This window comes from Oxyura jamaicensis, chromosome 5 (genome assembly GCF_011077185.1).
Source record: "Oxyura jamaicensis isolate SHBP4307 breed ruddy duck chromosome 5, BPBGC_Ojam_1.0, whole genome shotgun sequence".
Classification (NCBI taxonomy): domain Eukaryota; kingdom Metazoa; phylum Chordata; class Aves; order Anseriformes; family Anatidae; genus Oxyura; species Oxyura jamaicensis.
In genome coordinates this window covers 22,569,309-22,596,360 of record NC_048897.1, presented here as the reverse complement: position 1 = coordinate 22,596,360, position 27,052 = coordinate 22,569,309, and the positions used below count along the sequence as shown (strand labels likewise).

At 45.5% G+C, this 27,052-nt stretch overlaps 2 protein-coding genes across 2 annotated transcripts; one reads left to right on the top strand and one right to left on the bottom strand.

Moving 5' to 3' along the window:
- Window positions 1-490: 490 nt before the first annotated feature.
- On the bottom strand, window positions 491-7,066 carry RHOV (ras homolog family member V). The gene is made up of 3 exons (XM_035327557.1): window positions 6,667-7,066; window positions 3,421-3,479; window positions 491-3,109 (listed from the first exon to the last, which is right to left on the bottom strand). The coding sequence occupies exons 1-3, from the start codon at window positions 6,860-6,862 to the stop codon at window positions 2,669-2,671; spliced, it is 696 nt and encodes a 231-aa protein (XP_035183448.1). The 5' UTR covers window positions 6,863-7,066; the 3' UTR covers window positions 491-2,668.
- Window positions 6,712-27,052, top strand: VPS18 (VPS18 core subunit of CORVET and HOPS complexes). The gene is made up of 6 exons (XM_035327556.1): window positions 6,712-6,719; window positions 14,814-14,918; window positions 19,204-19,345; window positions 19,522-19,613; window positions 20,292-22,162; window positions 22,870-27,052. Exons 2-6 carry the CDS (start codon window positions 14,828-14,830, stop codon window positions 23,596-23,598), a joined length of 2,925 nt encoding a protein of 974 aa, XP_035183447.1. The 5' UTR covers window positions 6,712-6,719; window positions 14,814-14,827; the 3' UTR covers window positions 23,599-27,052.

The window sequence follows — 27,052 nt, the reverse complement described above, 5'->3', positions numbered from 1 at the left end:
GATGAGTCCTGTGAGCTTCTTAGATAGAGCCTTTGTGTCGTATGTGTCAGGAACAAAACTTTTTAGCACTTGAGTAGTGCCTAACTACCAAGTTAAGAAGCTAAATGAGGCTAGTGACTAAATTACCCACCAGCTAATGACAGAGCAGCATGCTGTTATTAAGGATCCTGATACAAGTCCCATATGGGCTTGTCTCAGTGAGTGCTCTGGGGGCCTCTGGACAGGTCCCTGGATGGTGGCTTCTGAGGAGTGGCACTGACAGCCTTGCAGACTTGCTTCTGGAGACTTACAGTAAGTGAGGCGACAGGAGGATCTCAGAGGGTTTCAGAGCAATATGGGGAATTTTAATCCTTGCCAGTGTGGGTTTAAACAAGGAGTAAGAAGTGGGACAATACCCCTCTTACCCCATTGTCAGTAAAATGGAGTATCTCCTCCTTCATCTGTAGGCCCAGCTTACTTTGCACTGACAAAATGACAAACACAAATTGCAGACGTTAAAAAAATTTATTTGAACAAATATTTGACACAATCACAAAGGAAGAAAGCAGCTCTCAGTACAGTTTCTTTTCCAGAATGAAAGAATCCCTGTTTTATACCAAGTTACTGCAGGACAACACTTGCTCCACCCAGCATGAGGGGAAGCTGCTCTTCTTTGCACCTGTGGGTTTGCTCTGTAAAAGGTTGGCACAGTCCTTAGCAGGTCATACCAGAGCCCATGGTCTCACAGGTTCAAGAAATGCGTAAAGACCCAACAGACTGACCCAGACAAACTGAATTTGTGGTGCTCTAGCTACTGCCTTCGCACTCTCCATCTTAGGACCCCTCACTGGACCCGGAGGGCATTTAGGTGGGGGAGTCCTGCCAGCTCGCAGCTCATTTTGACACACTGGTCTGTTCAGGTCTCTGAGCCTTACCCTACAAGCAGCTCCGCAGTTGTGGGCCTTAGCCCTCTGCAAGAAGACTTGCCCACCCAGGGAGACAGCAGGCTTGTGTCACATCCAGGGGACTACGTGAGCTGTGTCACAAAAAGAGACAGTTGTGAGAGATGTTCGCAGGCTTTTGTTTGGATCCAGAGCCACACTGCATTACTTATACTTGTTCTTGAACAGTCCCAAGTATGCAGGACTTTGGTGCAGGGCAAACAATCCCCATACATCACATTATTCCAGAGCGTCCCCAAAGTGATGGCCATAGCCAGATGCAGAGAACCCCCTGAGTATTAAAAGCATTGCTTGCCAAACCTGTCATACTCTCTGCTACATAAGCCAGAACGAAATGTCTCTGTGGGAGAAGTTTTCAAAATCAATGCAAGTTCTGCAATGAAGTGTGAATAAGACTCAGTGGGAAATGAATCCCCCAAGAAACAGGGGAGCAGGCAATGGAGCAAACACGGCAAATGTCTTTCTCTATCAGGAACTTCATGGGTTTCCCTTGCTTTTGGTTTCAGCAGATCAAGCAGTGATTTTTAAGAAAGGAAAGCACAAGACAAAAAAGCCCTGAGCCCTCCATTCCTTGTTCTGCAACTTCACAATGGTAAATTCTGCTCTCTGGTCTAGAGCTCCAACAGAGAATTTTACTGACCAAGAGGAACTATCTCCCTACAAACCCTTCCTTTTGATTCAAAAGTTAATGTATGGACACTATTACTGTGAAACTGAGATCACTAGCAGATTTTCCCAGTTCCTAGAAGAGCCCCCAAATCTCTCAACTAACTAGAATCACAGCTGTCATTCAACAATGTTCATTCTTCTTTCCTTCCCCATCTTCCTTCCTTCCATCTCTCTTTTTTCCCTTTAATTCCCTTCCTTTTCTACCTTTTCTCTCTCTTTCGTTACACGCATTACGTCCCCATCTACATTTCACCTCTTGGCAGCGTTACAAACCCTTCACTGACACAGTTCGGTCTGCGCTAGGCAGACAGACCCACCCATCACTGCTCCTCACCTGTTCTTTCTCTCAGATCACCACACACAGAGAGATTTTTTAAACAGGTCCCAAGCTCATGACTGCCTCTTCAGATGGTGCTACAGCACTGGCACTCACTGGAGCCCAGAGTCCTCTTCAGAGATCATTTTGCTTAAAGAAGCAATGCAGTGCATTTTTTTGTCAGCCAGCTAAAGGCCTTTATTTAGGAAAAACCTCAAGGGCACTCACAGTACAGGGCCTTTAAGAAAAAATGCTGCTTTTTCACAGCCAAGTGACTTCTACCTATTTTGACAAGCAGAATCAGGGAGGAAACCCAAGTTTACAAACTCAGCAGCCTGTGTTTGACCACACTGCAGTTGCTCATAACTGCCCCTGCCCTACTCGCTCTGTCAGGACTCTGAAAGCGTGTTAGTTTCAGACAGAAAAATGGCCATTTTGAACAATGCAAGGTACCTGCCTGTTCTGCAGTACTGAGTCTTGGTTTATTAAGGCTCCCATTAGTCTGGGACACTACAGACGTGTCCAGCAGGTACTTAGAGTTGCCTGGGCAATTCCACATCCTGGCACATATGAAATGCAGTTCATGTTTCCCAGGCATCTCATAGAACAACCCAGCAAGAGCCAGGTTTCCAAGCCCAGCAGCTTATCATATCCTCCTCACTGGGACCACAGGAGCAGTCACTCCAAGAAGGTGCGGAGCAATACTGGCATCATGTTTCTTTCCCCCCCCCCCAAAGCCGCTTCAGACAAAGCAGAAGAACTTCTTCCAGCGGCACTTGGAGAGAGTTTTGATGCCTTTGGCTGTCATCTTCTTTTCTTGCCGTGCTTTGTGTTCAACACCGCTGACAATGGCCATGTCAAACACTTCTTTGAGGTTCTTCTGGGTCAGTGCTGAGCACTCCAGGTAAGCTTCAGCGCGGATTTTATCTGCTAGACCTTCTGCCTGAGGCCGGGGCACAGGCTTCACGTGGTAGCGATCCAGGCTGATGAGGACATTGACATCATCCCGCAAGTCTGCCTGTGTCCCCACTAGCAGCACTGGGGCCCGGGGGTTGTGAGTTCGTATCTCAGGGATCCATTTCTCAGTAATGTTTTGGAATGAGCTTGGATTTACCACACTGAAGCAGACAAGGAAGACGTCGGTGTCTGGGTAACAAAGCGAGCGCAAACAGTCAAAGTCCTCCTGCAGAGAATAAAGGGGAAACAAACAAGTCTTCACTGGGCTGAACTCTAAGAGTGTGATACTGCAGAGACTTTTTCACACACCAGCTAGGACAGCAACACCCCGTAGGCATCATGCTGACTTTGTGGCCATGGCATGCTTCAGCTGAGGGAGCCTATCATTCACCGGTCTGTGCCTGCCATACCAGTGAATGGCTGATGCTGGACTGGTGCATCTCCTTCCTTCCCACTGAAACACTGCCTTCCTCAAAAGCCTGCAAACCGCCCCCGTCCCACAGGACCAGAGCTGACAGCTCCTTTGAGAGAACTCACCTGGCCAGCGGTGTCCCACAGCTGGATCCGGACTGGAGCTCCATCCACCAGGACCTGCACTGTAGCAGAAAGAGAATACGGATGAGTCCAAGGAAGCTGCCCAGCGCAAACACACACATTTTTCCCCAGAGCACTCTGTTTGGTATCCTGCTAGAGACCCCTGAAGTCACTTCAGTCTGTCCTCCCTCACAAATGTCACTAAAACAGCTGAAGTTTGCATTGAAAATGTTATGAGACCAGACCACAGACTTTCCGATTTTATCTGAAACCCTCAGGTGTTTTGGGCTGTTTTCCAGTATTTTCAAAGAATCATTCCTTATTACTGTTTCTTTAGAGAGAAGAAAAGCCCTTAGCTGAACAGTGCCCTGAGAACAATTTGTTGTTCTTCCACACACCAAGAAAACAAGTAAGGATAAACATAAACGGAACTTCAGCAACTTGCTCCTAGCTTTTTGGCCCAGGGTGGATGCTCAAAACAGTCTTCATTAAATGAGTTATTGGAGGTTTTTCTCATCCATTAAAAAAACAAAAATATTTCTTGCAGTGCCCCAGCTAAGGAAAAGCAAATGCCTAAAACCACCTTTGAAATAAAGAAGCTATTAAGGAAACGGTGATTAGTGAAATCCCCTTCAGAGACTATCTGTACACCGAAAAACTGCTGAGTTACAGATGTAAGGTCTGCTTCCATTTCACTCCCTAATCACAGTAAGCCTTCATGTGGTATCAGCTGACTCAGACTGAGGGCTGGCAAGACCTCTGATGGAAATCTGGAATGAAACTGTTAGATGTTTAAGTGCACAGACACCACAGAGACTGGCTAGGAACTGAGGCAAAAGAGAGAAAGATATCAGGGGAACTGGAAATCACTTTAAAGTCTTGACAATGTGGATGGGGCTGTGCTCTGCTGAATAGAGGCAGACATCCTGTGCTAAGGTGACAATGGCTGGCACTTGACACTATAAAGCTAAACTGCTTCTCTGTGCCCAGAATGAGGTTTATTGTCCTTTTCTTCTTGTTATTTAAAAAAGAAAAAAGAAAAAAGAGAGAATTAGATCAATCTTCTTTTATTCCTTAAGTAATTAGCCAGGTGACAAAAGTGACAGAACCAATTAACCTAGAGAGTTTAAAACAAACTCTTGGAGGAGAGCTCTCCTCTCTGGAAGCCTGAGGAGAAGAAGGGAGACACAGAGAAAGCGAGAACTGAAATTTGGTGGGAGAGAGCAACCAAAGGAAAAATGAAGGGGTGGGTGCATACACCACTGTGCCACTCCTCAGCAAGTAGCCGAAAGTCATTGCTTCCCTGGGACTGGGAAACGGTTGGGTTGTTACCATATCTTTGCCCCAGAGGAGGAAGAGAAACCTGTTCCTGATCAAAGAACCTGCTAGATCCTGGCTTGATCTTCGAGGCACTGGGCATTTGCCTTTCTAGTATCTGGTTTCTTCTGCCTCACAAGTGCGCTGAGAGAACAAATTAGCATCTCTGAAACGTTTTACAGTCTTAAGAAGAAAGGAACCACATATATTACCTACTGATCCAGTGCTTGCACAAGGCTTTTTCGTACCTGCTGCTAGCCTAAGCTACGCCAGCAACTCCGCGACAAGCCTCCAACTACCGCCCGCACCAGGTACACGCCCTGAGGATGAGGCTGGATTTCGGTACAATAGCGTAGGGGCTGGCAGAACAGGATAGCCTGGTGGGGAAAGGTCACCAGGTATACGTTTCACTCAAGGCTGCTGGGCCTGGCAGTGACACCCAGCCTGCTGGCAGCGCCCAGATGGATGCAGCTGGGTCCCAGCACTGTTCCCCTGGTAACGCAATGCTTTCTCCTATCTCGTTGCCTTCTTTAACTTGTACCGGCTTTATGGCCCTTTGACCTTACACCCCATTGACCAGAATTTGGGTTGGAATGTAAACAGGGAAGCTCACCTCTGCTGGCAGCTTTAGTTGCAAGTGTTCCCCAAGACAGGAGGGAGTTGGGCTGAAATTTCCGACATGGGTCCTGAACTGTGCTTTGTGAATCCAGGGAAGGGCTTTTTTCAAGTTTATCCACATTAAGAGCAGGAGTGGGAAAGGAAATTCCTCTCTTCTCCCATTTTTTGCTCCTCCCAATAAGAAGAAAGTGAACTTTGGAAGACCCATTTTTAATGACGTTTTTGATTTCTATCAGTTGCAAATGCTATGCACCTCTGGAAGTCAGGCTCAGTACTGAGACATTCAGAGTGGGGCTAACCCTGTGTGCAGCTATCCTTGAATCACCTGCTGCTAGAAGGGAAATCTCTGAACTCATACTGCCTCCACCTTTCATTTTACTATAAATTTGCCCTTCAGAAAACAAGGAGGCTGATGGCTGTAGTAACTTCAAACCTCTCTTAGCCCTTCCATGGGCATGAACAGAGCAGAAAGAGCAGAAACCTTCCCACGGAAGAGCTCAAAGGCTCTTTACATCTCTTCCCAAAGGGCTGCTGGCACCTGAACACCAGCACGATCCCAGTTTGATCACTTTAAGCGACAGTGGGAGAGCTTATAGAGGGTCAAGGGAAAATCAATAATTCCCGGTGCAAGAGTGAGCAACTGGGAGGACAAACAAAGCGTTCCCTCTGAGAGCCCATGAGACTATGACACATTACTAGTCTAGTTCCTTGTCTGACTTGAGCTCATCTCTAATCTACCTATCTATGCTATCGTGTATGCACGTTTCTTCGGATCAGGTGAAGATCAGCGATCTTTCAAAGGGCTTTTAATTGTCCTGGGTTTTATACTAGAAGTTGAAGCCCGGAAGAAGAGGAGTGGAGAACAAGAACAAAGATGTCATTTGCAAAAGTGGAAACTAACGAGAGCCCCTCAGCTGACAGGGAAGGAAGGCATTTTAGGCAGCCTTATAAAGCTGCTCAATTTTTTGGCAACCTCTGTTCCAGCCTCACTTCAGTGGATGTATGGCGAAGAGCAAGTTTCTGCTGAACACCGGTTGACAGCAGAAACCCTACAGCTCCGCGCTGTGATGTTTCTGAGCTAAAAAGCCAACCAGCCACGAAGCCCCCTTGCACCTACCCGCAGAAACCCCCAGACCAGGAAGGTGCCCAGCCACCAGCCACCGCCACGCACACCTCATCCTCACAGCGGGGCTCCCGCTGCTGAACTTCGCGCGGCGTGGGCCTGGGTCTGACCCAGCGGAACCACATCCAAGGGCTGGTTTCACCCAGCTCCATGTCCCCCCATGAGAGGGGACGCGCGGGTGGGCGCCTCACCTGAGAAGGTGTCAAGGGCGGTGGGCTGGTACTCGTCGGGGTAGCCGTTGGTGGTGTAGCTGACCACCAGGCTGGTCTTGCCCACGGCTCCATCGCCGACCAGCACGCACTTGATGCCCAGCTCCGGGCCGCTGCCTCGGGGCCGGCTGTGTCTCCGCAGGGCGGGCGGGTAGTCCAGCAGCTCCTGAGGGGGCATGGCACCGGGGGCACCGGGGGCACCGGGCGCACCGGGGGCTCAGCGGCGCGGCGGGGCCGCTGCCATGCCCGGCCGGGGGAGGCTGCGCGCTGCCGTGCGGGGCCGCCTGCCTCTCTCTGGCCTCCTGTCTGTCGCCTCTCGCCCCGCTCCTCAGCTCCGCACCTGCCGCCGGCACCGCTCCGCGGCCCGGCCCCGTTCCCTAAGCCCGCCCCGGCCCGGCCCCGCTCCCCTAGGCCCGCCCCGGCCCTCCCCGCGGCTGCCTCCAGCCGCAGTTCGTGCCCCCAGTGAGCAGCAACCTGTGTGCTTCACCCGTGTTAGTATAAGCCTAAGAAGCTTTAAGCCAGGCACGGTCTAAAATGCGGTTTCCCATGGCTGACTGAGGGTCACACGCGCCGCAGCTCCTCGGGTTCACGAGTTTTGACTAATTCCACGCGTGTGCGCTCCTTGGGGTCAGCCCACAGGGCTCCCGGGGGAAGGAGGCTTTTTCTCTGCAGCTTTCTCTAGCACTTTTCTTTCATCTCCCTCTTCTGCATTTTATTACCAGCACAGCCTTCATTTTTTTATAGCTACATTAGCAGGGGCGGTATCGCAAGCTAGGCTGCTGCTAAAACGTGTGCCACGTAGTCGTGCTGCAGCAAGTGGCTGCTAATTCAAGTGACGGGCTTGCATTAGAGCCTTTTCCAGTGCCAAGCCACCAACGTCAGTACAGTCAGGGGACATGCAAGCTTCTGCAGAAGGGCACTGGGCAGGCGATTTACCCCCCGTAACACCCAAAGTGTGGCTGCACCGCGTGTGGGACCGGCACGGGACGCACAGCACCGCAGCCAGGGCAGGCAGCGCGGCACGGGACGTCCCGCAGCAGCTTCTCAGCGCGTTTCGAGCACAGGGTGACATTCTGTGAACTGTGGCATTTCCATTCAGTCAGAAGAAATGAATGTAAGTGAGGGATTATTCACCAAGTTATTCACTGTTAGCAAGCACTGGCAGCAGCAGAGGGGAGGGATGAGAAAAAACTGGCAGCTTTAGATTCCTATTTGCTTTTCTGTTAGGAAAGGATGTCCACTGGGAAGACGTACTTATTGCCCCACTCCTGCGACTGAATCCTTTTTTTCTCTCATTCCCTTCCTAAAAAGCTCTGGCTTCTGTGACTCTGTTCTTTTTGCTTTGCAGTTTCTGACAGCTGTCGGTTGACATGCACTTAACTTCTGGATGAGCTTAAGTGATTTTTAATCTATATTTAAACTAAGTGATTAAGCAAATAAACACAGCAGCTCCCACGGGTTCCTTTCTCAGGTCCTGCCTTGCTCCTGACGTCTAACAGAAGAGGCAGGTTTGGTTTCACAATGCAGCAAGGAGTCAGATGGTAGGAGTCACACATTTTGGTTTTGCAAGGCTTTTGAACAATTTTGGCTTTGCAGTGAAAGTCTGTCTTGTTCCTAAAGCTGTTGAAGTGCCAGTCATGGAGACTGGCTGCACACTCATAGCAGGTACGCTCTGACAGCTCAGCTCTTGGCCGAGTGTGAAATACTCAGTCTCCAAGACTGCATTTGGCCTCTCTCCTAGGAATTATATCTAGTACTAATTATGGCAGTATTCCTCAGGATGTGAATACCTGTCCACTGGGAACAAAGTGCACAAGAACAAATTCTTTTCAGGCAGACCAAGGTACCGGTAGTGTTCAACCTTTGTTCAGCTGAGATGCAGTACCATCTGTAGCTTCTGCTTCAGTCAAACAGGAAAGCTTCTCCATTAGAGTGCACAGTGATTTAATTCAATTTATATATTTAGGCAGTGTGTGATTGTCACCAACAATCTTTATACAACTGCAAAAAGTCCTATTATTAAAAACAACAACAAAACAATTATTTAGCAAAAGACACTTGCTTCTCTGCACATTTCTATTAATTATAGCCACCTTTCCCACAAGAGCTGTGGCAAGAAATGCCCAGTTAGGGACTAAGTTAATAACACTGAGTCGATGTGGATGAGGAAGGGAATAGGAAACTAAGGCTGGTCTCTTGTAGTGGGGGCAAGCCTATGGGTCAGCTCAAACAATTCCACATTTCCCCTCTGAAGTGCAGCATTACGATGTTCAGTTTTTTTGTAGCTACTGATCTTGACTTTCACTGCGCAGCAGTTACCTCGGATGACATCATATTCTTCCACCTTTGTTGATCTCATTTGTAACTTCATAATTAGGTGTGGCCACAGACCAATTTGCCTGGATGTCACAGGCTGGGAGCCGCTATCACAGACCTTTTGCACACCCTGTTCAGATTGCCTCAGAAAAAGCACTGCAGGTTGTGTGAGATGGCCGTCCTCGGTTTTAAAAGTAGCAGGGCTTCCTTCTTCCCAGGGGAGAGAGAAATACGTATTGGCCACTCTTGGCACAGCCTGTGGGTACTGAGCAAACCAGGCCTGCAGCTTCACCTCCCTTTGTACGAGTGGGCTGCGTATGTCAACACACTCCCTTTGTAAACGATGCGCTTGGGTACATTTCTGAATCCTTTCACCCTGCTGCGTGCGAGGAAGTAGAAAAGAGTAAGAAGCAGGGGGTGATGAAAAGAGGAGGCAATGCCAACATGCAGGGTGGGTGGAGATCTCAGTTAAGAGAGGGGCTGTGGTGGAGCACAGGTGCCAGAGCAAACAGGATCACAGGATGCCATGGGATACGCTCAAGAAGTCAAACGTAGCCGCTGCCTGGCAAGGCACTTTCATAATCACAGGCAGGGAGACAGCTAATGCTGAGTCACAGGGCATTTTGTCATGCACCTGAGTGTATATCCTCCCTGGGAAAAATCAAGCGTAATTACCACTTAAAAGAAGTGACAGACAAAAAGGTAAAGATGAGAGCCTGCGTCTGGTTTCCCTTGTGGTGTACCTTGTCTAGTCACTGCAGCCTGCAGGAAGTGATGTCAAATGCTTTTTCCATATCGTTTCCTTACAACCTTGCAGAGGCATAAATAGCCACAAAGCACAAGCCAGTGGAATACCAGGCTTCTGTTACTCACAGAAAAATTACCACATCTGAAATCAAAGGAAGAAAGATGGTGGCATTTGCTTTCCCATATAGATTTCTTGACTGATAGGAACTCCTTAGTTTCTGAGTCCACAGCAATAAAAATTCTTTACGATTTTACAGCAGCTAATGGGTGTTACTGTTGCGCATCAGAGGTATGTGATTTTGAAATGCCATTTGGGAAAAAAAAAAAAAAAAAAAAAAAAAAAAAAAAAAAGTGGAGAAACAATGGGAGAAAACAGCTCCTTCTGTCCTGCACTCTGAACATCTTTCTTCCTGTTTGGAATTAAAAGTGGGGCCAGGTTCATCTCTTCACTGCCACACTAGTTAAATGTGGAGGCAAATAAAAACAGCAGTATTATAACAGATTATAATAGATTTTACGATTGTAGAATAATAAATTAATAAGAAATGAAAATGCCACTAGTTTAAAAAAATATTTTCTTAATTGTTCCAAGGAAAGACTAAGCACCTATATTGTATTCAGCCCCTTTCTCAAAGACAAATTATCTTTTATGTGACTTGCATAGAATGAGTTTTACCTCTTTGATGTTCTATAAATCACTTAGAAGTATGTTGCCACCTGCTGGAGAAAGTGCATCTTTTATTAAATTAATTGATAAATGTGAAAAAGCAGGCAAGATTTAAGGCACTCAAAACCCTTTCTTTAAATCTGAAAAGGAACAGCAAACCTCAGACTAAGGGTAACTTGGGAGACAATGCTCCGAGGCTAATTTAATTATGTCAATCTTTTAGACACTTCAAGTGAAAAGAGGAGTTAACACTTAACTGGAAAGGGTGAGGGAATTAACAAGAAGAAGGTGATAAGATTGCATTGCCCATGAGAAACAGGGAAGGGCAGGCACTTAACACCGAACAGTGAGGGGCTGGGCTGAAAATGCATAGTTAGGAAAACCATAAAATGCTGTAAGACCACTGCCTCTGCCACATCCCTGGTTTTTACTTTCCGGAAGAGTTAATAGCTTTAGAACTGAGGGATTAGCCAGAAGGTGCTGGCCATGGGAAAAAGGTTTTCTCAATGCAAAAGCATATTTCTGTCCCCCCTTCTTATGTCTGTATGCTCTTTTGGCACTTAAAAGTTACACCCATACAGTTTTCATTAGGGCATTCAGTGTGTTAACTGAAGGACAGCATGCTCTGGAGTGCTCATGTGTAGCATCAACAGATTTTGATAGCTTGCTGTTGGGAAAATTGTCAGAGTTTTCAGAAGAGCTGTAGTAAGTTGTAGTAAGTCTGTGATATGGTTCCATGCAGTGTTTACTGGTCTGCAGGACATTTGCTTCTGACAATTGGCTTGGAAAGCATGGGAGAGTGGTTAATGTTTAGGAGGTAGGCTCTGGCAAACTCCTTTCAAGTTTTGATTTTTTCCAATGTAAATTATAATTGCTTTATAGATTCTCATAGGTTCCAGCTGAGGTTCTTACAGGCAACCGTGATACCCATGGCTAGACAACTGTGAGACCTTCTTTTTCCTATAGTAAGTATGTACATATAAGACATTTGGTCACTCAGAGACACCATTTGCATCACTGGGGAAGTGACACAAATGGGAGAGGGTCTCTGGGTGGGGGACACAGGCATCTGAAGCATTTTCCTCAAAGCAGGTCCAGAGGTGTCTGAGTTAGCCTGGATATATATTTCACCCTTTTTGGTATCTTATGGAGGTTGTTGCTTTTGGGGAAGTACATATGTTTGCCTATGGCTTTTATGAATGATGGATACTTTTGTATTGATCACAATGAAATAATACTCTACAGACAGGGAGGTAGAGGGATGACCAGTACAACAACTGCAGTGAAAATCTGTGAGGAAGTCCAGGGTTTAATTCACATTATAATTTTGTTACCAGGTTATCTCCAGGGCAGTTCATGTAATTTAAATATGAGCTGCCTTTGTTGTGCTCTTACCTTTTCTGAAAGCCACATTTTCCCGCCCGCCCTTCTGCACCAGCACTTGTGCTTAGATCATGGATCACATTCATCTGGTGCGTGGCACTGCACTGGCTCACTCTTCAACCACACGAGCTAATATTGGCACACCGAACGGGCTGGGCAGGGCAACCAGGAGTGGCAGAGATGGTATTGTGGAAGCCCAGACTTAGGCAAGCTCGATCTCCTGGGAATCCAGACCTCCAATATCGTATGTGTTCATCCACACCATTGTCTACAATCTGTTCCTGACAGAAGTTGAGTAGATCAGACATTATACAGCATCTAGATGTTGATAGTTGTGTCCTTAGCTGTGAGAAAACATTAATTGTTTAAGCTGAAACTACTGTGAGGGTGAGCACAGCCATTAAAAAATAATAAAAATAAAAATAAAAATAAAAAAAAAATAAGACTAGAATTTAGGCTTCCAGTTGAAACATCACCAAAACCTGTCACAGAAATCTCTCCCATGAGAGAATCACAGAAATCTCTCCCTCTTGTAGACTTAATGCTACTACTACACACAAAATGTAATCATCTTGATTATCCACACACTCTTGGTGAATCAAAGAGCTGATAGATCCTTTGACCACAACCCTTGTTCCCCTCTTCTTTTCGGAACATCAAACCTGTGAATGCAGTACTGGGATATAATTAACGCAGATGTTTGTAAATTAAATAATCTCAGCAGATGATAGCGCAGATGGACAGAGCAGACTTGTGGGACTGGGCTAGCTTTAGGCTGATGTTTCCTTTCCAAATAAGGTGAGTATCTGGCTTCCAATTTAACCACACTAAACTCAGACAAAGCTTTCTTGTGAGGTATCAGTCCTAACTGGCATTGGTATTTACCTAAATGGGAAAGAAAAAAAAAATCTCTTCAATTTCTGGACCTGACCAAGAAGAAAAAGATTATAAAAATATGTCCTGATGTGGGCTTTGAATGGAAATACTCCATGGACATGAACACTGAGAAATTTGTGCACAAATTTCATTTTAGCCTAATTTCCAGTTACATTTTGAGATGGCTTATTTTCCACTTACTAAACAATCTTCCAGTCTTGTACGGCTAAAAATACAAAAGTATAAGCATCATTGTTTAAGGCAACAGGGGAGACCTCAACTGAAAGGAGGGCTTAAATTCATGTTACATGAAGATGAACTGAAGCTGCAACTGCTGCAGAAAATACTAGTATGTTAGTATGTTTCAGGAAACTGTCTCCTTTTATTTTCTTCTTTTTTTAAGAGAAGAAAAGAAAGATCTTGGTCTGGTAAATCTTGGGTTTTCAATCAGAATGAAGGTTCTAAGTTGATTTTTGCGAAGGAAGTTAATGCCTGATTGGGAGGACTATTTACACTACAGGACAGTGTTTGAACAAGAACAAATTGATTCAGACTAGCCATGGCTTACATTAGAGTGGAAATCAGAGCTCAAAATCATGAGAGCAATCAGCATCTGGGACAGGTACGGGCTGGAGCAGTTGGGGAAAAATACCCATGCTTTCAGACAGAGCTTGATAGGAATGGAGAAGGGAGTATATGATGTGGTATCTGCCAGAGTGGGAGAATGCATCTGATAGTCCAGTAAATCCCTTCCTACCTGATTTTCCTAAACCTAATGCAATTTGTGTGTACCTTTTGAGAAGCTAAATGAGAACACTTGCTGTTTATGATGATAAGGATGATTGGAGAGCAAAGGAATGTGGTTTTGTTGTTATGTCTCAGAGCTGTCACACAAAGATGGTAAACAGCTGGGGCTCGACCTGGTTCTAGGCTTCTGCCAGTGCTTGCAGACAGGCTGAGTCAGGAAGAGCCACCTTGTGTTTTTAGCACAGCAGACACAGGTGACCCCGCAGAGGCATGCTACAGGAGCCTCCAGCAGCCCAGCCAGCGTGGGACCTGCGTGTCTGGCTCTGCACCAGGGAGAAGTCCTGGGGCACAGGGCTGTGGTTTGGAGTCATGTTTATGGAGGTGAGGTTTGCAGAAGAAGGGCAGAGGAAAAGGAGCTGTAACTGTGTCAGCTTGTGCAAAGCTAAACATGTGCCACTGCTACTGGTGGTGCCCCTCACTGCCGGCTGACGTGCAAGCAAAGATGGGGATGACTGACTTTAATCTTGCAATGGGTCTGTCTGTGTTGTAAAGTGCCCTGTACTCTGTGGGATAACATTTCTCTGCTTCTGCCAGAAGGTATTGTGTTGTGAAGCTTACACATAATATATTTTGTATACATAAAGTATATACATGTACATGTTCTCATTATAAAATAATATAAATCAGATGAAGCCCAAATGTGTTGTGTTAAGATTAACTTCATTAATGCCAGATACAAGTCTGCTAGTTTAAATTAGAGGACAAAGCTGTAAATACAACTGTTGGCATAACCCAAACACAACAAAAATCCACGTCTGAAGTAATATTGATACAGAAGTTGGGTCTAAGAAGCTTTGCCTGGAAAGATGGGACAAACCTGCAGAGTAAATCTAGCCCAATTCAAGGTCAGCCTTATGCTGGATTGCCACATGCTTTGTGGCAATCATTGGTTAGCTATAAAGCCAAGAGCGTATCAAACAGTCCTAAAGAAAAGACATGTCAGTTTGTATGGAAGTGTTTATAAGCGGCCAGCTGCTGCTTGCAGTCACTCGATGTGCGTGCAGCAGAATCACAACTAAGCAGTGGCTGTGCTGAGTATGCTGGTGCGTTAGTGCGATGGTTTACCAAGTACCCAGCAGGCTGGCAAAGAGAAACCGCGGGCACCACAACGACACTCAGAGCCTGCACACCAAGGCCACAGCCTCGCCAGGCGGCTGCGAGCACAGCGGGGACAAAACCACCCCACGGCACAGCTCCCCCCGCCGCCATCTTGCGGCGGAAGAGGATCCCTCCCACCCTTCGCTCCGGGAGGGGCGGGGCCGGCGGCCACGGCGCAGGCGCGGAGAGGCGCCGGGCGGGCACGTGACGCGGCTCACGTGAGGGCTGGCGGAAGCGGCCGTTGCGGCCATGGCGTCCATCCTGGACGAGTACGAGGACTCCCTGCACCGCTCCGCCGCCGTGCAGCAGAGCCGCGCCGCCGTGGGCATCCCGCACTCCGGTAAGCGGCTCTCTGCTGCCCGGGGCAGCGCTGCGCTAACGGACGGGCCCCGGCCCGGTGCCCCCCCGGTGCCCGGGGGTGGGCAGCGCGGCACGTCAGGCTCCGGGGTGCCTCGGGACAAGGGGTGTCCCCGAAAGGCCTGTGCCCCGAGGCGGCGTGCGGTGGGGCTGTCTGTGTCAGGTGGCGTGCTTCCAGCCTCGCCGCGCTGCAGCACGGCTTAGGTCGGGGCTGGGGGAGCTGTCAGAGGTGGCCTAGCCAGCTTCCTCCTTCTTTGTTTTTGGTCTTCGTCAAGGAACCCAACCGTTACAACCACAATGGCTGTGCAGGCAGTTGGACCTGCATGGGGTTGGGTTCCTATCCCGGGGCAACTTTCCAAAAGTTTCACTGTTTGGGGTGATTTGGGGTGTGCAGTCAATGTAAAGCAATGGTATGGTGACCAGTCAGTCATTCCTTCCATGCATGAGAAAGCCAACAAATGCCAAGCATGCTTCTTGATAAATCCAAGGTAACCCTGCAGGGGAATGTTGTTTGAGAGAGGATTCTGTGCTACCTGATATCATCAAGGTAGTAACCACTGCTATGCAGAGCTGGCATATGAGGGTTATACTTTTGGAAATGCATGGACATGTTATTTCAAGTCTTTTCCTTATATAGTGTTGCCCACCGCTAGTCTTTGGGGAAACCAGGTTGTGAGGCTTGTATATGTGGTACTGATGAACTGTCATACTCTATCGGGTGGTCACTAGTGGGGTCCCTCAAGGCTCCATTTTAGGGCCAGTCCTCTTCAATATTTTTATAAATGACTTGGATGTAGGACTAGAAGGTGTTTTGAGCAAATTTGCTGATGACACCAAACTTGGAGGAGTTGTGGAATCGGATGAGGGTGGAAGGGCCTTGCAGAGAGATCTGACAGGTTGGAGAGCTAAGCGATCACCAACCGCATGAAGTTTAACAAAAGCAAGTGCTGGGTCCTGCACCTGGGACGAGGCAACCCTGGCCGTTCATACAGACTGGACGACGAGATGCTGGAGAGCAGCCCTGCAGAGAGGGATCTGGGGGCCGTGGTTGACAGCAAGTTGAATATGAGCCAGCAGTGTGTCCTGGCAGCCAGGAGGGCCAACCGTATCCTGGGGTGCATCAAGCACAGCACTGCTAGTCAGTCGAGGGAAGCGATTGTCCGCTCTACTCTGCACTGGTTTCGGCCTCACCTTGAGTGCTGTGTGCAGTTCTGGGCACCGCAGTGCAAAAAGGACGTGAAACTGTTGGAGAGTGTCCAGAGGAGGGCGATGAAGATGGTGATAGGCCTGGAGGGGAAGACATGAAGAGTGGCTGAGGTCACTGGGCCTGTTCAGCCTGGAGAAGAGGAGGCTGAGGGGGGACCTCATCACGGCCTACAACTTTCTCGTGAGGGGGAGTGGAGAGGCAGGAGACCTTTTCTCCATAAACACCGGTGACAGGACCCACGGGGACAGGGTTAAACAGAGGCAGGGGAAGCTTAGGCTCGACGTCAGGAGGAGGTTCTTCACCGAGAGGGTGGTTGCGCACTGGAACAGGCTCCCCAGTGAAGTAGTCACTGCACCAAGCTTGTCTAAATTCAAGAAGAGATTGGACTGTGCACTTAGTCACATGGTCTAAACTTTTGGGTAGACCTGTGCAGTGCCAGGAGTTGGACTTGATGATCCTTATGAGTCCCTTCCAACTTGGAATATTCTACAATTCTGTGATTCCATAATGCTATGATATTATAAAGAATAAATACACAAAGTTACTCCAAGTCTACATACTTAAGTAGATATGTACCTCCTGTTTGTTTTAATGTGCATTAAAGTATTTTGTTGTGTGATGTTATGTAAAAAGTGTCCTGAATAGGTGTTGAACAAAACAGTGTTGGGACATGCTGCCAGCTGAAAATACATTTCCAAGGATTCTTCTTGACTTCTGCAACACTGTCTTTGGTCATGGCTGTCTTACAGTTGGGAAATCTGCCTGTTTGACAAATGATGTTGGCAAAGGAGGTTTTGGAAACTGCTTAATTGCAAAGACACAGTCTAACTGGGATTTCAGTCATTCATACATCAGAATTCATTGCTGATTTGGAACAAAACTTCACCTCACAGAAGTTGTGGGCAAAATGAAGTTAAAGCAAATTGATTTTGGGAGAAGTATAAGTAAATAATTAACTTTCTCAAAGCAGTCCTTAAGGTTAGGTTGGAAATATTGGAAGATGTTAAAAAACTATTTCTCTGTTTCAGTGAGTTGTTCCCAACATTTCGGAACAGGTATTGTTTCTCAGAGTTTCTCTGTTGCAGAGCTCAAGTACAGCTGCAGTGTAACCTTCAGGTACTCCAGTTCTAGCCTGAAAAGCCCTATTTTGACCTGGTAGACTCCATCGATGTTGGTGAACTTAAATCCTTGATCAGATTCAAAGCTCTAAGGAAGAACATAGTTTTGGATAGAAATCAGGGTGGGAAATACTGCAGTAGGGTCTCACCTGAACAGAAAGTTGGGGGTCAGGATGGAGGAAGGGGGCTGTTTGAAAGGAATATGAGTTATAAAATACCTATCTTCTTTGTATAGGGAGCTGTAAGCTGGAGAACTACATTTGTGTCATGTTATGGACACTAGTTTTTTTTTCTCCTCCGTCAGAGTCATCTTTCCTTTATATAAGCATATATGAAGGAAATACATATTGGTTACCTGTGACATCATGTGCATCTCTACCCCGTGGGAGCTTTGTCTGCATGTTTTGAACCACCATTTATAACAGCAAGCTCAGGCTGTGGTGTTGCAGCTCCTTAATCTGAAGATCATCTGTTTTGCTTAAGTGTAAATAAAGGAATGCACATTTGCATGAGTGGGTAACATTTAAGCTGTGGATCAGTGTGTAGGAAAAATACTCATTCTGAGCAAAAGTCTGCCTACTCAGATTGTGGTTGCTTTGTCTGTTCCCATGTGCACATCTCTCTAAAACAGCAATCCTTTAAAGATCCCACAGCTGGCCTAGTGTAGGGACAGAAGCAAGGAGAAGCCATTGACAGAACGGGCAATAAAAGGAGTCATAGTGTTAGCAGGCTGCTTTCCACTACTCTGCTGATGTTTTCAGCAACAACACGGCTGGAGTTAAAGTTTTTCAGGATAATGTGGAGGAGGTTATAGGTATGGAATATGCGTTGGAAGGATGCTGTTTGTCCCAGCCTAGATATTATCGGGCCAATGCTCTTCAGAATGGAAGTAGTCTGTTTCTTCCAAGATACAAATTCAAGTTTCTTCTTTTTCATTGTATACATTTTACTGGATAGCTACTTCAGTGGTGAATGGCCTTAACTTGCAGTAGCTCTGTTTTGCTTTTAGTTTTCCTGTCCAGGCTAACTGCTGAATGGATCTGCTTGCCTTAAAAATCCGTCACTTGCTCATGGAGCGAAGCAGATGAGTTAACCTAACCACGTATCCCATCTGTTTGGCTTTCTAGCTGGAGGTAGTGTGGTCAGACTGCGATCCTCTGCTGTTTTCTTTGCCAGAATGTTATGTAATACTTTGTGCGTATGGGAAACTCAGTCAATGGGAAAACCTGTCTCGTGGGACAGATATGGATGCGACTTTGTGATACAATCTGTTTGTGGATGTACAGATGTTCCAGGATTTTGCTGATGATTATTATGACTTGGTTTTAGTTTCACATGAAAAAACAACAACCAAACAGCAACAACAAACACACAAATAATGCTCTCACCATCAAAAAACAAATTAACATTAGCATGGTTTTAGAAATAAGTTCACCTTATGAGCTAAGGATGTCGAATATTGTATCCTATTCAATTCCAATACGGAAAAAGTAAGAAATATATTTTGGCTAACACTGCAATGGTCTCCTGAGTAGCATGTATGGGAGTGTCAAACCAGAGCACTATTTGTGTCTTACATAATACCGGCTGTTTTCTTCTGTCTCAAACAAATAAACTGCCCCCCCCCAAATAAATGTCTTTCATTCTGCTCCCATTTTCAGCTTTATGTGCAGCTTATGTGACAGTTCTGTATCTTGCCCTGGAATTCTTTGTGACAAGCTTGCATTTCTGTAACAAGACAGTTAAGCATATTACTACTCTTTTGTTTTGCACTTACGGGAGTGCTGCTCTCAGTGTTCATGCTTCACAGAGCACTGTACCTTTTTGGTAAAACCCAGAGCAGGCAGTGGTTCCTCTGTCTTTCTAGATTAGATTCTTGTGTAGCATGTAATTCTTGTTGTGTTTTCTTTGTCTTGTTTTAAGTGTTCATGTTCTTTCTCCAGGGTATGTGAATGCACGGCTGGAGAAGGAAACACCGATATTTAACAAGCAAAGAATTGATTTTGCTCCTCCAGAGAAAATTAACAGCTTAGTGGTCTCCTCTAACCAGCTCTGTATGAGCCTTGGCAAAGACACCCTTCTCAGGTAATGCTGCCAGTCACCTGAAGCTACTGAATGTTTTTCCTTTTTTTAAAGTTAATAGAGAACTTGAAATTAAAAAAGGGATAAGAAGGCACGGACCTGCATGTATGGAAAACAGTTAGAAACTATGCCTTTGTGAACTTTTGTGGGCAGTATGCTTTCATGGTTTCTCTTTGCAGGATTGATCTTGGGAAGCCAGATGAACCTAATCAGGTAGAGTTGGGACGCAAAGATGAAGCCAGAGTCTACAAGATGTTTTTGGACCACACAGGTGAGGCAATGGGCTATGTATATTTACAGACAGTGGTTGGCAGCAGAGGCGTTTGAATGTGCATTGCAAGTACTGGGGAAGGAGTCCTCTTTCTGTTCTGTTCTGTGAATAAGGCAAGCAGATGGTTCTTGTGGGCTGTACTCCATTGCCCAGGGGTTCTGCCTACTGATTTGTGTGTATGTTGTTGCTTTTGAACCATCTGAAATGAGCACTGATGCAATGAGGCTGTTCTGAACAAGGCTAAAACAGTCCAAAGGAAATCCTTGCAGTTGCCTTGTACTGTGTATATATAAGATTTTTTTAAAAAAGAACTGTCAAACATCTGCAGCTCGCTGTAGCCTTGATTGATTTAAAACCAAACAAAATTTTTGGAAAGAGATGCTCATTAGCTGCCAGGGACAGGAGAGAACTCTGGGAAATGTTTGTTCTTAGAGTGTTTATTAAAATAGAAGAATACCTTTTTGCTGAAGATTCTGGGATTTGCAATTTTAGTTTGCAACATGAACTACTGTTCTGATCCAGTATGGAAATCCCCCACGTTCTTATGAATGCCTGGAAAAGTACGTTGATTAAGTATGTTGATACTAGTGCTTATCTAATGTGAGGCTGAGAAGCCTCAGGAATTTGACTTGCTTAGGCAACAGTGTAAATTTATTCTATCCATCTGTGCCCCTGCAGGCTCTCATCTCCTGATTGCTCTGAACACCAGTGAATGCCTTTACCTGAACAGAAGTGTTCAGAAAGCACGGACACTCTCCCGCTGGAAAGGCCACTTGATTGAAAGCGTGGGCTGGAACAAATTTCTTGGTACAGAGACCAACACTGGGCCTATCCTGGTGGGAACAGCCCAGGGGCAAATCTATGAAGCCGAAATATCTGTCAGTGAGGGAAGCCTCTTCAGCACTAATCCTGACCAGTACTTCCGACAGGTCTATACTCTGGAGGAGGAATCAGGACCTGCACCAGTGTGCTGTTTGGAGATTGAACGAGGAATAGAAGGAAAATTTTTTATTATCGCCACCACTCGAAAGAGGCTCTTCCAGTTTGTTGGCAAAGTGCCTGAAGGGACAGAGCAGCAAGGCTTCAGCTCCATATTTGCTATGCATGCTGACCATTTGCCCAGCTTCCGGGAGTTTCCAGCCAGCTTTGGTTTCAGCGAGATAGCCTTTTACACTCCAAAACTGCGTTCCAACCCACGCTCTTTTGCCTGGATGATGGGAAATGGTGTTTTGTATGGTAATTTGGATTACAGCCGTCCTGATTCAATTCTGAGTGATGAACGGGTCTGGGTTTATCCTTCTGATATTGACATAACTGTGAACAAGCCAATATCCATTGTACTTACCCAATTTCACTTTCTGCTGCTGCTGCCTGACCGGGTAAAGGCTGTATGCACTCTGAATGAGCAGGTTGTTTTTCAAGATCTGTTCCTGGAGAAGTTTGGCACGTTGACACGCATGATCAAGGATCCCACCGTCCAGCAGATATGGATCCACACGGAGAAAGTAGTGTTCCGCTATCACGTCCAGCGGGAATCTAGAGATGTGTGGAAGATGTATATGAATATGAACAAATTTGATTTAGCTAAAGAGTATTGTAAAGACCGTCCGGAGTGCCTAGACATTGTGTTGGCAAAAGAGGCAGAGCACTGCTTCCAAAACAAGAGGTATCTAGACAGTGCCAAGTGTTATGCGCTGACCCAGAACTACTTTGAGGAAATTGCCCTTAAGTTCATTGAAGCCAAGCAAGAAGAGGCCCTGATGGAGTTTCTGATTAAGAAGCTAAGTAGCTTGAAGCCTTCTGAGAAGACACAGACCACTCTTCTGACCACGTGGTTAACAGAGCTGTACCTGAACTGGCTAGGTATATTGGAAGGAGATCCCTCACAGCGAAATCTCTATTTGGATACGCGGGAGAAGTTTCGCACCTTCCTGAGCAGCCCGAAAAACAAAGACTGTCTGTTTAATAACAGGGCATCTATTTATGAACTGTTGGCGAGCCATGGGGACACGGAGCACATGGTCTACTTCGCAGTCATCATGCAGGACTATGAGCGAGTAGTAGCTCACCACTGCCAGCATGATGAGTATGATGAAGCTCTAAACGTGCTGTCCAGGCACAGAGATGAGAAGCTGTTCTACAAGTTCTCCCCGGTCCTCATCCAGCATATTCCCAAGAAGGTAGTTGATGCTTGGATTTCTATGGGCTCCAGGCTTGATGCCAGGAACCTCATTCCAGCCCTTGTTAACTACAGCCAGAGTGCCAGCACCCAGCAGATCAATGAAGCCATTAGATACATGGAGTTCTGTGTCTATCAGCTGGAGGAAACCCAGCAGGCTATTCACAACTACTTGTTGTCTCTCTATGCTTTGTGTCGGCCAGATTCGCTCCTATCGTACCTGGAGCAAGCAGGAACCAACCCAAACAGGATCCACTATGACCTGAAGTACGCGCTGCGCCTGTGTGCAGAGCATGGGCACCACCATGCGTGTGTTCATATTTACAAAGTGATGGAATTGTATGAAGAAGCTGTGGATCTTGCATTACAGGTATGTGTGTCCGTGCATGCATGCTGTGACATATGGGCATGTGGCTAGGTCAAGTTATCTTGAATAACCAAAAACTGAGAGGAAATGGATGGACTCATCTGTATAGGAGCTGTGCAGCTAAGTCTAGGAGGAAAGACTCTTCTGTGCTTTCACAGTTGTTTTAAGTGGACAGCTGACTTTAAATGAGGGTGTGGGTATGAAAAGTACAAGGGGGAATACTGTCTGTCTTAAGCTTGGTCTCCAACATAAAATTATTCTGCATTTATGCAAGACTTTTGTAGCTATTGTTCAGGATTCTATTTACTTTCTATTCCTAGTTGTGGTAATTATCAGAGTAATGCTTTTGTCAGCTTAGTCTGACCCTCAGGGAGATGTTTGAGTTCTCTCTACTGGCACTGCTGTGTCTTCACTGAAGCATGTAGCCAGCAAAGATAGTGTAACATAGATTTGCCTTCATTGTAGTGCTGTGCTTTGTTCTCTGCTGGGTAGTAAGCAAACCTTCTAGCTGGAGCAGTAGCGATGGAGAGGAGAGAAGGTTTTTGCCATGTAAACAATCAGCAGGCCAGTAATAAGTGAAGCCGCAGGCAATGAAATAGCAAGAGTTTTTCTATAAATGCTTCCTATAACAGACAGCAGGCTTTGAATTTGAATGGTAGATAAACAAAGAGGAAAGCTTAACTCAGTTTCCTTGTCTGTCCAACTTCTAGGTGGATGTTGATCTCGCCAAGTCCTGTGCAGATCTCCCTGAAGATGATGAGGAACTCCGGAAGAAGCTCTGGTTGAAGATTGCTCGCCATGTTGTTCAAGAAGAGAAGGATGTCAAGAAGGCAATGGCTTGCCTCTCCAGCTGCGCCCTGCTGAAGATTGAAGATGTCCTGCCATTCTTTCCAGACTTCGTCACTATTGACCATTTCAAGGAGGCAATCTGTAACTCTCTGGAGGACTACAACAAGCACATTGAGGAGTTGAAAAGGGAGATGGAGGAAGCCACTCAGAGTGCCAAGAGAATTCGAGAGGACATCCAGGAAATGAGAAATAAGTATGGCTCTGTTGAGCCTCAGGAAAAATGTGCTGCTTGTGACTTTCCACTTTTAAACCGCCCGTTTTATCTTTTCCTTTGTGGTCACATGTTTCATTATGACTGTCTCCTTCAAGCAGTTTTTCCAAACCTTCCTGCCTATAAGCAGGCAAAGCTTGAAGATCTTCAAAAGAAGCTGGCAGCTACCAGTCAGCCTTCCAAGGGCCACCATCGTCCCAAGGATGCAGATACTGCTAGCCTGGGGAAGGGGCAGCAGAGCCGGGAACAAATCAAAGCTGACATTGATGATATTGTGGCAGCCGAATGTGTGTACTGTGGAGAACTGATGATCCGGTCCATTGACAAGCCCTTTATTGATCCCCAAAAGTACGAAGAGGAGATGCAAAGCTGGCTGTAGTTCTCTTCCAAAACTGCAGCTGTCAGTACACTGGAGTGGTTTTGTTCACAACTTGGAACACTTCTGTGGTGGAAATATAACCTCCAGAAGGGGGGAGCATGGTGGCTTCTGTGGAACTCTAAGGAAAGAGTAGTGGGGTCTTGTTATCAGAATTACAGTGAACTAGTCTTGAAAAATGAGGAGATGGAGCGATGGCTAAGAGCTTGAAAAATAATTAAAAGCTAATCTACTGGATTCTTTTTAGCAGATGTTTGCTACTTGCAGTTCTGAGGTTCCCAGTGTGAAGCTAACAGAGTGCCTTGTTGCCCAGAAGGAACTGGGGACAGTGTGTGGTTTCTCTCCTCTGTCACGTGGTATCTGTTTTGGTGAAGACAACCTTAAAGGGATGGTAGTGAGGAACACTAAGCAGTGTAGTCTTATTCATCACTTCCAGTGCTAGAACTGCCTTTGGTTTCCTTTTTGATGAGTGCTATGACCACATAGACTGAGAGAACATGAAAGGAGAAGTGCTCTTGCACATATATTTTGTAAACATCATGCCACACATGTAATATAAAGCTTTCCCCACGAGCTTTATGGGTAAGTCCATATATTTGGATTTTCTCTAGGGACTCTTCATTTTTTTTGGCAATGCTTTCTAGCCTGTTTACCCTGCTGTCCCATTTCTTCTGTAATTGCCTTTGTCTAGTGGGTTTTGTTTTCATCTCCACTCCAAACCAAAATTGATATGTGCACTAGTAAGGTTTCAACTGATACTCCAGACAACTAGGAACACTACCCTTTTGTATTGCCCTCCTCTTCAAGCTGCACTTGAATAGGGATCTAGTCATAGATTCTCTCAAGGATGGACTACAGAAAGCTCTAATTGGTGACAAATTTGCACTCCCATTTGAAGCCAGTGCTGTGTAATCAGCAATTTTTTTTGCCTTCTTGACAGTATCTGATGCTTTTTGGGGATGCCTGCAGGTCACTGCAGGTCTATTGCTCTGACTTGGAAAATTTTTCCCAGAAGGCAGTGATCACTACATTGTAGGTGAGGGAAAACCAACAAAAATCTCTAGCAGTTTAGCCTGGGTTCCTTGTTTTATTACTAAAGAAACTAAAATTTTAGTGAAGTTCTACTGTTAGGGGATGAAAGTGATGACTTAATTAAGGCAAGAGAAAACAATTGTCCCCTGAAAAACACTCATTATGTCACATACCTGTCTGTGCTTGTCTTGAGCACCTGTCTCAATCTGCAAGTCACTTACTCTGTTCATAGGATGTAGAAATTGGTCTTCACACCATTAAAAGGGAATATCAGTTTCTTTCTTCAAGGAACAGACCTAAGAATTTTGATTACCAGTCTTAAGTCCAGAAGAACATCCATGCTTTTTTGGGAGCTTCAGCCTGTCATGAATTAATCTCATTTGTGTAAAGTGAGTAATAAAAAGCAGAGCTGGCAGGAAGATCTGAGGTTTTGAAATCATTTCACTGCTAGAGCTATGGAATAAGCAGTTTCATTGTTACTGCCTCGTAGTGCTTGTTGCTGGCTTATCAGAAACTGCTGTTTCAGTGGTTCCATAAACCAGTGATTCAGAAACCCCATCCATTAGTTTTCTTTGGCTCTGGGTAGCCTTTTACTTCTCATAAATTGATGGCTGTTATCAGAAGAATTTGTGATGGAACTAAATGTGATGTCTTTTGAAGTTCAGCATTAAACCTGTTGTAAGTGGTCACTCCTGAATCATTGTCCTTTCATGTAAGCAGTGTGATATTCAAGGTTGATATGCCATTATAAAGAAACAGCAGCCCTGTGCCCAAACCTTTTCCTGGTCAAAAGCAAGCAAGTGGCTGCTTTTCTGCCTTTTAACAGAAACATGAGTAGCAGCTCATCCTGATGCAGTGAGTAACGCAAAGTTGTTTATTTTCCTTGGGCCATTCTTAATGCTTGTTCCATCTCTTTACTTTTTAGTGCTTATAGCATGCTTTCCTGGTATGTTAGAATTAGTAATTCTCCATTATTTTCCTATTAGTGCAACAGAATGTCACAATATTAGATAAACGTTTCTGTTTTACTCTGACAAGGAGAAATATTTGCTTACAGAACATTCCAGAGAGATTTGCTGGTCTGCAATATTGGAAGAAGTGTGTGTGGAAACTGGGGCATAGCAAGTAAATTAAAACACGTAAGTGTTTGCGTGAGATAAATTGATAGGGGAAAGTACCTCAAAAATCCACTGATTTCAGTCTTGGGTATTAAAATGTCTCAGTTAACAAAACTGAAACTAGATTGTTTATTTTTAATGATCAGAATAGAACTTTCTTGGTGGGCTCTGGGCTTGTATAATAGGTACATATACCACAAATGTCATGGTTCCTCACCATTGTTGACAGAAAATCTTTAGGTTATTTGCTGCCGAGGCCATGGCAAATGTTACCACCTGCAAAGACTCCAGCAGTGATTAAATGACTGGTGTTGGTAGTGCAGGAAGGTACACAAAGATGTCTTCTGAATTTACCTTACATTGTCGTGTTTCAGTAACTACTCACCTATGTTTCTTGACAATTTTGCAGTATCACTCACCGAAAAAGGTAAGAGTGAGTAGGTTCTGGGCAGGTGAACAGAAGTGAAGTGTTTAATGTTCTCCCTTAAGTCCAGTCTGCGAGATCTCTTCCTCTGTACTTTCAGAACAGCATTTTTCTTTTCTCTGTTGTTTGTTTGTTTGTTTTGTTTTGTTTTGTTTTGTTTTTCAAGTCCTTGGTATATATTTTAAGTTGTGAATGAACTATGTACCAGTTGTTAGAAATGTGGCCTTGGGACTTCTCTGTGGAAATAACCTCTAGCAATTAGTTTAATGCAGGTAGAGAACAAAACCAAAAAGGTGGGTGGAAGCCCAAGCCCTCTTTAACCAGAATAAATAGCTGTAACTAGATTTGTGCTGAAGAAATATAGTTGTGTGGGCAAGATCTAAAGCAAACTTGGACCTGCTACCTCACCTCCGCTTCAAGCAAGTGACTGGGGAAATGCTGCAAGCTGGGGGAGACAACAGTGAGCGTGCACTATGGGAGTGTTTGTAGAGAATTTCAGATGCTCTTGCTGTTGGCCCATTTAGCTGGAAGCATGTAACTGAAACGCCGGGAGCTGTGCACGTTGTCTCATTACTAAAAATAAATGACTGAGCTGGAAAATCAGTAAGGCAAATTCTTAACAAGCCACTAGGTGTCGGTGCTGTCCATTTAAATACTGAGGTTTGCTGCAGAGAAGCTGAAACTGCTCTGTAGCAGGAGAGAAAATACTACAAAACAGGAACTGAAGCAGGTTCCCAGCCTCCTTTGTGGCAAGGATGTGGAGACAGACCTGTAAGGTAGTTTTTGGAGGTAGAGATGCTAAAGAGAATTGTCTCTAAATAAAAGGAAATTTTATTTCACAGATCACTGTTTTTTCAGGTATCAAAAGTTGGATTTACTGTTT

What these genes read in the sequence shown, in the direction of transcription:
- RHOV (XM_035327557.1), bottom strand. Translation starts at nt 6,862, where the DNA reads ATGCCCCCTCAGGAGCTGCTGGACTACCCGCCCGCCCTGCGGAGACAC. An exon ending in CGCCCTTGACACCTTCTCAG is followed by an intron (nt 3,480 to 6,666) that starts GTGAGGCGCCCA and finishes TTTCTGCTACAG; the next exon opens with TGCAGGTCCTGGTGGATGGA. An exon ending in TGTGGGACACCGCTGGCCAG is followed by an intron (nt 3,110 to 3,420) that starts GTGAGTTCTCTC and finishes TATTCTCTGCAG; the next exon opens with GAGGACTTTGACTGTTTGCG.
- VPS18 (XM_035327556.1), top strand. Translation starts at nt 14,828, where the DNA reads ATGGCGTCCATCCTGGACGAGTACGAGGACTCCCTGCACCGCTCCGCC. An exon ending in GATGTTTTTGGACCACACAG is followed by an intron (nt 19,614 to 20,291) that starts GTGAGGCAATGG and finishes GTGCCCCTGCAG; the next exon opens with GCTCTCATCTCCTGATTGCT. An exon ending in CTGTGGATCTTGCATTACAG is followed by an intron (nt 22,163 to 22,869) that starts GTATGTGTGTCC and finishes TCCAACTTCTAG; the next exon opens with GTGGATGTTGATCTCGCCAA.